The 12,278-nt window shown below is 46.7% G+C and overlaps 1 protein-coding gene across 1 annotated transcript in view; it reads left to right on the top strand.

Annotated features, from left to right (window-relative positions):
• The window catches only part of LOC139554944 (thrombospondin type-1 domain-containing protein 7A-like), a 158,925-nt gene that overhangs the window by 65,086 nt on the left and 81,561 nt on the right, over positions 1-12,278 (top strand). Inside the window, exons 2-3 of the mRNA XM_071368254.1 lie at positions 5,097-6,159; positions 11,052-11,300. Of these exons, the coding sequence (XP_071224355.1) occupies positions 5,097-6,159; positions 11,052-11,300 (1,312 nt within the window). The remainder of the gene's footprint in view (positions 1-5,096; positions 6,160-11,051; positions 11,301-12,278) is intronic.

Raw genomic sequence — 12,278 nt, 5'->3', positions numbered from 1 at the left:
GAGCTATGGATCTAAGGACTGGTACATGGCCCAATAATTGGCCAGGGAGAGTCAGACTTCGCTTTACTCACTCACTCACTCACTCAATCACTCACTCACTCACTCACTCACTCACTCACTCACTCACTCACTCACTCACTCACTCACTCACTCACTCACTCACTCACTCACTCACTCACTCACTCACTCACTCACTCACTCACTCACTCAGTCACTCACTCACTCTCTACATCATCATCCATCTCTCTTCACAATAGGCTCCCCTCCTCTCCCCCCTCATCTCTCCCTCTCTCTCTATTTCGGTATTTGCCTTTCAAACTAACCGTCAATCTCTCACATCCCCCACTTCTCTTCTTTCTTTCTCTTTCGCTAACATGTTCTGTGTTGATCCCCCTGGGGTGGGTGTTCTGTGTTGGTCCCCCTGGGGTGGGTGTTCTGTGTTGGTCCCCCTGGGGTGGGTGTTCTGTGTTGGTCCCCCTGGGGTGGGTGTTCTGTGTTGGTCCCCCTGGGGTGGGTGTTCTGTGTTGGTCCCCCTGGGGTGGGTGTTCTGTGTTGGTCCCCCTGGGGTGGGTGTTCTTTGTTGGTCCCCCTGGGGTGGGTGTTCTGTGTTGGTCCCCCTGGGGTGGGTGTTCTGTGTTGGTCCCCCTGGGGTGGGTGTTCTGTGTTGATCCCCCTGGGGTGGGTGTTCTGTGTTGGTCCCCCTGGGGTGGGTGTTCTGTGTTGGTCCCCCTGGGGTGGGTGTTCTGTGTTGGTCCCCCTGGGGTGGGTGTTCCTGGTTGGTCCCCATGGGGTGGGTGTTCTGTGTTGGTCCCCCTGGGGTGGGTGTTCCTGGTTGATCCCCCTGGGGTGGGTGTTCTGTGTTGGTCCCCCTGGGTTGGGTGTTCTGTGTTGGTCCCCCTGGGGTGGGTGTTCTGTGTTGGTCCCCCTGGGGTGGGTGTTCTGTGTTGGTCCCCCTGGGGTGGGTGTTCCTGGTTGATCCCCCTGGGGTGGGTGTTCTGTGTTGGTCCCCCTGGGGTGGGTGTTCTGTGTTGGTCCCCCTGGGGTGGGTGTTCTGTGTTGGTCCCCCTGGGGTGGGTGTTCCTGGTTGGTCCCCCTGGGGTGGGTGTTCTGTGTTGGTCCCCCTGGGGTGGGTGTTCTGTGTTGGTCCCCCTGGGGTGGGTGTTCTGTGTTGGTCCCCCTGGGGTGGGTGTTCTGTGTTGGTCCCCCTGGGGTGGGTGTTCCTGGTTGGTCCCCCTGGGGTGGGTGTTCTGAGGAGGGCTTGAGGAGAGGGGGTTGGCTGATGTATCACACCCCTTGTACCCCTCCTCTACGCTGTTAGAGGGCCTTTATTTCCTCCTGGCTGCTCTGTGGTTGACAGGGGACGCAGGTGTGTGTGGGTGTGTGTGTGTGTGCATGTGTGGTTGTGTGATGGAGGGAAGCAGGCCAATTTGAGCTGTTTTCCCCCACTCACTCCCCCTCTCTGTCATACTGTGGATAACCATATCACCCACTGACATGTTCATAAATTACTGTGAACACCTGCAGAGTGGGGAGCCTCTGAATCCAAAATCCCCCCCCTCCAAACACACACACACACAAACACACACAGCGCACACCCTTCCCCTGCGGAGGCTAATGTGTCACAGCTGTAACATGTTCTTCTTTAGAGAATAGAGTGCTGGGAATGCTTAAACCCCTTAGCTAATCAGATGCCTCTTTTGTCCTTTCTCTTAATTATGAAAATCAATTTAGTGTTGATTTCTTTGTGAAAAGGGCGGTCAATCGCGCTTTTCCCTCACTTTCTAGCAAGGAGTATGTTACAATGGCAGCCACAAATGTCTATGTTTCTATGTGTCTATGTATCTCTGTGTCTACGTGTCTACGTGTACGTATCTACGTATCTCTGTGTCTATGTGTCTACGTGTCTACGTGTCTACATATCTACGCATCTACATATCTACGTATCTATGTATCTATGAGTCCATCTGTCCATCTGTCCATGAGTCCATGTGTCCATGAGTCCATGTGTCCATGTGTCCATGTGTCCATGTGTCTATGTGTCCATGTGTCCATGTGTCCATGTGTCCATGTGTCCATGTGTCCATGTGTCCATGTGTCTATGTGTCCAATAGTCCATGTGTCCATGAGTCCATCTGTCCATCTGTCCATGAGTCCATGTGTCCATGAGTCCATGTGTCCATGTGTCCATGTGTCCATGTGTCTATGTGTCCATGTGTCTATGTGTCCATGTGTCCATGTGTCCATGTGTCCATGTGTCCATGTGTCCATGTGTCCATGTGTCCATGTGTCCATGTGTCCAATAGTCCATGTGTCCATGAGTCCATCTGTCCATCTGTCCATGAGTCCATGTGTCCATGAGTCCATCTGTCCATCTGTCCATGTGTCCATGAGTCCATCTGTCCATCTGTCCATGAGTCCATGAGTCCATCTGTCCATCTGTCCATGAGTCCATGTGTCCATGAGTCCATGTGTCCATGAGTCCATGAGTACATGTGTCCATGAGTCCATCTGTCCATCTGTCCATGAGTCCATGTATCCATGTGTCCATGAGTCCATGTGTCTATGTGTCCATGTGTCTATGTGTCTATGTGTCCATGTGTCCAATAGTCCATGTGTCCATGAGTCCATCTGTCCATCTGTCCATGAGTCCATGTGTCCATGAGTCCATGTGTCCATGTGTCTATGTGTCCATGAGTCCATGAGTCCATGTGTACATGTGTCCATGAGTCGATGTGTCCATGATTCCATGATTCCATGATTCCATGTGTCCAATAGTCCATGTGTCCATGAGTCCATCTGTCCATCTGTCCATGAGTCCATGTGTCCATGAGTCAATGAGTCCATGAGTCCATGTGTCCATGTGTCCATGTGTCCATGAGTCAATGAGTCCATGGGTCCATGTGTCCATGAGTCCATGTGTCAATAAGTCCATGAGTCCATGAGTCTGTTTATGTGTGCGATTGTTTGTGTTTGTGTCTCAGCGGCAGCGGCAGGGCTGTCTCTTGTGTCGAGGGCAGTTTCTTGCTAGGTGTTATTGATGCGTATCGACCGGCCTCTCTCTCTGCTGCTAATTCAGGCGCTGCTCCTTCCGCTGACATTTTCATCACCATGGCTGTGCTTTACTGAGTCAAGACATAAAGCACTGCTTAAAACAGCCCCTGTCCTCCTTCCTCAGTCCTCAGACTCCTCTCTTCTCCTCTCCTCTCCTCTCTTCTATCCTTCTGGCCCTGCTTGTCATGAATCACACATCCCAGGCTAGTCTATTCTATGTCAGGCAGATATAGTGGCCGACATTGGAACTTTGTTATCTAGTCTTTCCTGGTAAGAAACAGTCTTGTAGCATAATAGGGGGAACAGATTCTTGTTTGTGTCTGCTTTTCAGGTAGCCAAAGGGGATTGTGCAGCAATTTAAGCTTTTCATTCATAGAGAGTTCCCCTGTGCTGAACCTCCGGCGGTCAATCAGTAGTAGTTTACCATATGCGTGTAATCGGGCGTACAGCAAGACATGCAGACATACACAAATATGGAAAATGTATGAATCTCTTGGGGGAAATTATTACTTATGTCTTCTTGAAGTTATCTTAAGACAACTCCCAAATGACAAAGCCAGGTTTACTCTTTCAGCTTTCAGCTCTTAGCCTTGCTTCCTTTGTGATTCGTACCCTGTAGGCTACGCTACCCTTGCTTGGTCCCAGATCTGTTATGCCTACTCCTCTGGTTGTTATTATGCCTTGTTACACAGCAATAACTGATCTGGGACCAGGATTCAGTAAACCCCAGGCTGTGTCCTTGTTACAACAGCCGGCACTCCTCCCTGGCTCTGCTTAGATAGATCACTGGGACACCAGAGAGGCGGGGAGATGCGGGGGAAATGAAGGGGGTGGATGGGGGAGCCCGTGGTAGTTCGTTGAGCTAGGAGGAGAATACCTCTGACTCTGACCCACTTCTGTAATACAGATTCATCTGAGCAGCTTGCCCTCTCACACAGTAAGCTACGAAGGCTCTCCCTCCCCAGCCTCAGCTTTCAGAAAGGCAGGCAGCCCAATCCAGCAGCAGCACTGCAAGCTGCTCAATCCAACAAACGTAAAACAGAGCTCAAATAAACTAGCGAAGGGCCCTCCCCACTGCTAATCCTCACTGATAGAATAGCAGGGCTGTCCTTCAGCACCACAAGATGGGCCCACATTGCAGTGAATCCTATCCAGCCGGAGATTGGCGGAGCTTTTCTTTCAGCACCTCAAACACAAGCACATCAGCGCTGGTGATGTCATGGGCTGATTGTACCATTATTAGAAGCCCTGCTTATCCTTCATGCAGAATTGATAGATTGATTGACTGACTGTTTATGCTAGGGTAAGCCAGGTTAGGTTATTCCTCAGTGACCTCCCTCCCCACTATACCTTCCATCTTCTACATTTCCTGGGAATATTGATCCAGTCAGAGTGGTAACGCTGCCCTCACTCTGGGCTCTCTGTCTGCCTGTCGTGTACCTACTTGCCATTTTATGCTCGAAGGGGATGTTTGCCTAGACCTTTAATTGCATTCTCATAAATCCTAGAGGAAGGAAGTGTATCAGAAAATTGCACTTGGCGGAGTGATTTAATTGCAGTTGGCAGAGTGATTTGGAGGAGTGATTTGGCGGAGTGTGTGTGTGTGTGCGTTATTTATCAGGAAGTACTTATTCTTCCTCTACGAGGCACTTTGGTTGTTTCTGTTGGATTACAGTTCTGTTGTCCTTAGAAGCACTTTAGAAATGTTGACTAATAGTCCTCTGGTATAGCAGCACTAGAGAGCTTGGTCTTCTGGGCTTTCAAGGGGATTTGATTAACAGGAAAGTCATATGGCGAGATAATGCAAATTCCTTATAAACTGCCCTCCGAATTTCGACCAAGTCTTGAATGGCAACATTTAGACGGAACGTTAGGACTTTTACACAGTATTCATAGTGATTTACTGCTGTACAATAAAATCTGACAGTTAGGAGCTGAGTTACCTCCTCAGTATGCTTTCCATTTGGATAATATTCTGACTAACTGCTCTGATAGTACATCCTTCAGTTGAACTCCCTGTGACCTCACTGTCTCTGTTTCCCCAGGTCCATGGGGCCGGTGTATGGGCAGCGAGTGTGGCCCAGGGGGCAGCCAGAGCCGGGCAGTGTGGTGCGCCCACTCTGAAGGCTGGACTACCCTTCACACCAACTGTGACCAGGCCGAGCGCCCAGAGAACCAGCAGAGCTGCTTCCACGTTTGTGACTGGCACAAGGACCTGTATGACTGGCAGCTGGGTGCCTGGAATCAGTGCGTGCCTGTGTCTATGCGTAGCACCGGGGTGATCCAGCGGCCAGCCGTGTGTCTCCACGGCGAGGAGGGCATCCAGACACGCGAGGTGGGCTGCGTCCAGAAAGCGGATGGCGTGCCAGCGGAGGATGTGGCGATTTGTGAATACTTTGAGCCCAAGCCCAGGCTGGAGCAGGCCTGTCTGATCCCGTGCCCACGGGACTGCGTGGTCTCCCAGTTCACCCCATGGACTTCCTGTTCAAAAACGTGTGGCACAGGTCTTCAGAATCGTGTCCGTTTTGTCCTGGCGCCGCCCATGTTCGGGGGTTCGGCCTGCCCTAACCTGACAGAGTTCCAGACTTGTCAGCCAGGTCCCTGCGTGGGACCAGAGAGCCTCTATAGTCTAAGGGTGGGATCCTGGGGTCCCTGCTCTATACCCCTCCCTCGCATGGCCAGGCAGGCTTCAACTCTTAGTCAAGGTAAAGATGTGGCTGTCCCTCGCCGGCTACGCAAAGACAGAGAGGGTAAAGAAGGTAAAGAGGCCAAAGAAGGCAGCGTGGTGCCCACCCCACGCCAGCCTCGTCTGAGTAAAGAAGAAAGGATGAAAAGAAAGGAGGAAAGAAAGGAGGGAAGAAAAGGCAGACAGGCAGCCAAAGAAGGGCGCAGGAAAAACAAGGAAACAGTCAAGGAGCGGGTGAGAGAGCGGGCGAGGGTGAGGGGGAGGGGGAGGGTGAAAGACCCAGAGACCAAGGAGCTGATCAAAAATAAGAGGAACAGGAACAGACAGAACCGACAGGGAGGGAAGTTCTGGGACCTGCAGGTTGGATACCAGACCCGGGAGGTGACCTGTGTTCACAGGAGCGGCAACGCTGATGCACTCAGGTAAGCCGCACTTATAATTTATAGTCTCAGTTACAGTGCCTATAGAAAGTCTACACCCCCATTGGATTTCTTCACATTTTATTGTGTTACAAAGTGGGATTAAAAGGGATTTAATTGTCCTTTCTTTTGTCAACGATCTACAAAATACTCTAATGTCAATGTGGAAGATATATACAGTGGGGAGAACAAGTATTTGATACACTGCCGATTTTGCAGGTTTTCCTACTTACAAAGCATGTAGAGGTCTGTAATTTTTATCATAGGTACACTTCAACTGTGAGAGATGGAATCTAAAACAAAAATCCAGAAAATCACATTGTATGATTTTTAAATAATTAATTTGCATTTTATTGCATGACATAAGTATTTGATCACCTACCAACCAGTAAGAATTCCGGCTCTCACAGACCTGTTAGTTTTTCTTTAAGAAGCCCTCCTGTTCTCCACTCATTACCTGTATTAACTGCACCTGTTTGAACTCGTTACCTGTATAAAAGACACCTGTCCACACACTCAATCAAACAGATTCCAACCTCCACAATGGCCAAGACCAGAGAGCTGTGTAAGGACATCAGGGATAAAATTGTAGACCTGCACAAGGCTGGGATGGGCTACAGGACAATAGGCAAGCAGCTTGGTGAGAAGGAAACAACTGTTGGCGCAATTATTAGAAAATGGAAGAAGTTCAAGATGACGGTCAATCACCCTCGGTCTGGGGCTCCATGCAAGATTTCACCTCGTGGGGCATCAATGATCATGAGGAAGGTGAGGGATCAGCCCAGAACTACACGGCAGGACCTGGTCAATGACCTGAAGAGAGCTGGGACCACAGTCTCAAAGAAAACCATTAGTAACACACTACGCCGTCATGGATTAAAATCCTGCAGCGCACGCAAGGTCCCCCTGCTTAAGCCAGTGCATGTCCAGGCCTGTCTGAAGTTTGCCAATGACCATCTGGATGATCCAGAGGAGGAATGGGAGAAGGTCATGTGGTCTGATGAGACAAAAATAGAGCTTTTTGGTCTAACTCCACTCACCGTGTTTGGAGGAAGAAGAAGTATGAGTACAACCCCAAGAACACCATCCCAACCGTGAAGCATGGAGGTGGAAACATCATTCTTTGGGGATGCTTTTCTGCAAAGGGGACAGGACGACTGCACCGTATTGAGGGGAGGATGGATGGGGCCATGTATCGCGAGATCTTGGCTAACAACCTCCTTCCCTCAGTAAGAGCATTGAAGATGGGTCGTGGCTGGGTCTTCCAGCATGACAACGACACGAAGCACACAGCCATGGCAACTAAGGAGTGGCTCCGTAAGAAGCATCTCAAGGTCCTGGAGTGGCCTAGCCAGTCTCCAGACCTGAACCCAATAGAAAATCTTTGGAGGGAGCTGAACGTCCGTATTGCCCAGCGACAGCCCCGAAACCTGAAGGATCTGGAGAAGATCTGTAGGGAGGAGTGGGCCAAAATCCCTGCTGCAGTGTGTGCAAACCTAGTCAAGAACTACAGGAAACGTATGATCTCTGTAATTGCAAACAAAGGTTTCTGTACCAAATATTAAGTTCTGCTTTTCTGATGTATCAAATACTTATGTCATGCAATAAAATGCAAATTAATTACTTAAAAATCATACAATGTGATTTTCTGGATTTTTGTTTTAGATTCCGTCTCTCATAGTTGAAGTGTACCTATGATAAAAATTACAGACCTCTACATGCTTTGTAAGTAGGAAAACCTGCAAAATCGGCAGTGTATTAAATACTTGTTCTCCTCACTGTATATAGTACCAGTCAAAATTTTGGACATACCTACTCATTCAAGGGTTTTTCTTTATTTAATTTTTTTACTCTTTTCTACATTGTAGAATAATAGTGAAGACATCAAAACTATGAAATAACACAAATGGAATCATGCAGTAAACAAAAATTTGTTAAACAAACCAAAACATATTTTACATTTGAGATTCTTCAAAGTAGCCATCCTTTGCCTTGATGACAGCTTTGCACACTTTTGGCATTCTATCAACCAGCATCACCCAGAATACTTTTCCAACAGTCTTGAAGGAGTTCCCACATATGCTGAGCACTTGTTGGCAATTTTTCCTTCACTCTGCGGTCCAACTCATCCCAAACCGTCTTAATTGTGTTGAGGTCGGGTGATTGTGGAGGCCAGGTCATCTGATGCCACAATCCATCACTCTCCTTCTTGGTCAAATAGCACTTATACAGCCTGGAGGTATGTGATAGTCCCAATAAGTGCAAACCAGATTGAATGGCGTATCGCTGCAAAATGCTGTGGTAAGTGTGCCTTGAAATCTAAATAAATCACTGACATTGTCAACAGCAAAGCACCCCCACACCATCACACCTCCTCCTCCATGCTTCACGTGGGAACAACACATGTGGAGATCATCTGTTCACCTACTCTGCGTCTCACAAAGACGTCTTCCAACATGGCAGTTGGAACAAAAAATCTCAAATTTGGACTCATCAGACCAAAGGACAGATTTCAAACCGTCTAATGTCCATTCCTCATGTATCTTGGCCCAAGCAAGTCCCTTCTTATTATTGGTGTCCTTTAGTAGTGGTTTCTTTGCAGCAATTTGTCCATGAAGGCCTGATTCACGCAGTCTCCTCTGAACAGTTGATGTTGAGATATGTCTGTTACTTGAACTCTGTGAAGCATTTATTTGGGCTGCAATTTCTAATTAACTTATTCTTATTATGTTCTTGCCATAATATGGTCTTGGTATTTTACCAAATAGAGCTATCTTCTGTATACCACCCCTACCTTGTCACAACACAACTGATTGGCACAAACGCATTAAGAAGGAAAGAAATTCCACAAATTAACTTTCAACAAGGCACACCTGTTAAATGAAATTCATTCCAGGTGACTACCTCAATAAGCTGGTTGAGAGAATGCCAAGAGTGTTTAAAGGTGTCATAAATTCAAAGGGTGTCTACTTTCTGGAATCGCAAATATAAAATATATGTTGATTTGTTTAATAATTTTTTGGTTACTACATGATTCCATGTGTTATTTCATAGTTTTCATGTCTTCACTATTATTCTACAATGTAGAAAATAGTAAAAATATAGAAAAACCCTCGAATGAGTACCTGCCACAGTAAAACAAGTCCTATATCAACATAACCTGAAAGGCCGCTCATCAAGGAAGAAGCCACTGCTCCAAAACCGCCATAAAAAAAGCCAGACTACGGTTTGCAACTGCACATGGGGACAAAGATCATACTGTTGGAGAAATGTCCTCTGGTCTGATGAAACAAAAATAGAACTGTTTTGCCATAATGACCATCATTATGTTTGGAGGAAAAAGGGGGAGGCTTGCAAGTCGAAGAACACCATCCCAACTGTGAAGCACGGGGTTAGCAGCATCATGTTGTGGGGGTGCTTTGCTGCAGGAGGGACTGGTGCACTTTACAAAAAATGATGTGGATATATTGAAGCAACATCTCAAAACATCAGTCAGGAAGTTAAAGCTTGGTCGCAAATGGGTCTTCCAAATGGACAATGACCACAAGCATACTTCCAAAGTTGTGGCAAAAGGGCTTAAGGACAACAAAGTCAAGGTATTGGAGTGGCCATCACAAAGCCCTGACCTCAATCCCATAGAAAATTTGTGGGCAAACTGAAAAAGTGTGTGCGATCAAGGAGGCCCTCAAACTTGATTCAGTTACACCAGCTCTGTCAGGAGAAATGGGCCAAAATTCACCCAACTTATTGTGGGAAGCTTGTGGAAGGCTACCCGAAACGTTTGACCCAAGTTAAACAGTTTAAAGGCAATGCTACCAAATACTAATTGAGTGTATGTAAACTTCTGACCCACTGGGAATGTGATGAAAGAAATAAAAGCTGAAAAAAAACATTCTCTCTACTATTATTCTGATATTTCACATTCTTAAAATAAAGTGGTGATCCTTACTGACCTAAGACAAGGAATTTCTACTAGGATTAAATGTCAGGAATTGTGAAAAACTGAGTTTAAATGTATTTGGCTAAGGTGTATGTAAACTTCCGACTTCAACTGTACATGCACACATGCACAAATATACACATGTACTCACACATAACCACACACCCTTAATGTGCATTTGAGATATGTACATATGTATATATCTTGAAATATGTATATATCTTGAAATATATTCCATCTCACTTCCTTTAACATTGGTCATTATTTATTAATGTCATGCACATACTGTATCTGAAATGTCAATGAGTGAATTATAAAGTACTGCATCATAACGCCCGGTATGCCGTTAATATGATATAGAGGACAGTATTTGCATTAAGTCGAATTTCGTTTGAGAAACTTCCGGGGAGTTAACCAAAATGTTTTGAGTTGTTTTAAAGTCAATTATCCCTAGCTAATTTCACATAAAAAGCAGATCATGAACGATTGGTTACTCTTTTAATTAAAACTTATGAAAGGAATATTTTTTAACACATATCCCAATTGAAAAGGAAATGAACATTTAGTGAAAAGCAAATGAAAAAACGTCTCCTGGAAAAATTCCTGGTGGAGAATAAATTAGAACAAAAAGTAAGTAAAAAGTAAGATTTGTATCTGTCTGTAAAACTGCGTTCATCCACAGTATAATCGTATATTTGGGTCCTATCTCAGATTTTTGTTGCTTTGGATGAGAGTATCTGCTGAATGACTAAAATATAAATGCAGATGTAGGTTTGTAGAAAAGGCACATTGCAAATTCAGAGGGATTTCAAGTGGATTGAAGCTAACTGTCGTGCTCCAGTATTGGATTTTGCAAACATGTTTGGCCTTATATGAACACCTTGCCTCATTCCTTTGACCAAACACCTTCACTGATTCCTTTGTAATTAATGAACCTCTTGTTTCTTCCCTCCAGCCTGTGTTCCCAGGAGTCCCTACCAGTGACCTACCAGGCCTGCGTCCTGACCAAGGACTGTGAGGTGAGCGACTGGACCGATTGGTCGCCCTGCTCCAAGGACTGCTACGAGCTCAACGGGCCCACGGGCGAACACACACGCACACGCCGGGTACACCTGCTCCCCGTGGGAGGAGGGGCAGAGTGCCCCGAACTGGAGGAGAAGGAACCATGTACCCCTCAGGGAGAAGGGGTACCCCCCTGCATCGTGTAAGTACTCTATCACCCAATGTGGAAAAAATGTGTGATTTCAATCTCTTATATGGATGTCTATGTAAATGAACAGTATAGGAATTGTGTTATTTGTATGCTGTACAATTAATTTCCTCATGAGATGATAACTAAATTGTCCAATCCAAAAATGATGCCAACAATGGTCCCGAAAACCATTGGAACACCTGAAAATGTCAGCCAATCAAGGATTGCAGATGGTCAATTGAACTGCACTTCTACTCTGCAGGCTGGCTGACAGCTACAGTTACTCTCTCTCTAAAGTGCACTATGGGTAAGCTGCCTGTCTGCGCCCCTAAATAGCTTTGCTGTCTAAAAACAATAAACACTTGCAGATAATGCATGGGATACTTATCCAGAAAGGGCTGGTGTGTCTCTAACACTAAATGTGTATGTGCATACACTAAATGGTTTGAATCTGTGTTAAGTGATTAAGGCCATGTGGCTGGGAACGTTGGCTGGTTGCTGTGACGACTGTAGCTAAACCATCCAACATAACAGCAGTAGTGGTACTAAGAGCACTGGGGATTTAACACTAGGGGGAGGAGCCACAAGAACAACCCCACTACTATTGGGCTGTGGCTTGTTTGGTATCTGCTGGCTTATTATTCACAGCCTGAGTGGGAACAAACCACAGACCTGAGTGGGTACAAGCTACAGCCAGAAGGGGGAGAAGGGAGGGGGGTAGGCTCATTGTGTGGGGTGATGATGTTAGTGCTGATGAGAGGGGAGAGGGTGGGGGTGACGGTGTGAGGGGCATGTGGAAAGAGATGGAGAGATGGGGAGACGATTGAGTGGTGTGTTAGGTGATGGTGAGGTGGGCATGTAGGGAGAAATAGGAGCGACACAGAGGTGGGAGAGATAGGGGGGAGGAGGTAAGAGATGGGTTTGGCTCAGTGTGTGGGGCGACTGTGCCATACAAGAGAGGGGAATATGAGGAGAGATGGAGAGGAAACA

This window comes from Salvelinus alpinus, chromosome 26, assembly GCF_045679555.1.
Source record: "Salvelinus alpinus chromosome 26, SLU_Salpinus.1, whole genome shotgun sequence".
NCBI classification, from domain to species: Eukaryota; Metazoa; Chordata; class Actinopteri; order Salmoniformes; family Salmonidae; genus Salvelinus; species Salvelinus alpinus.
This window is presented reverse-complemented; position numbering and strand designations above follow the sequence as displayed.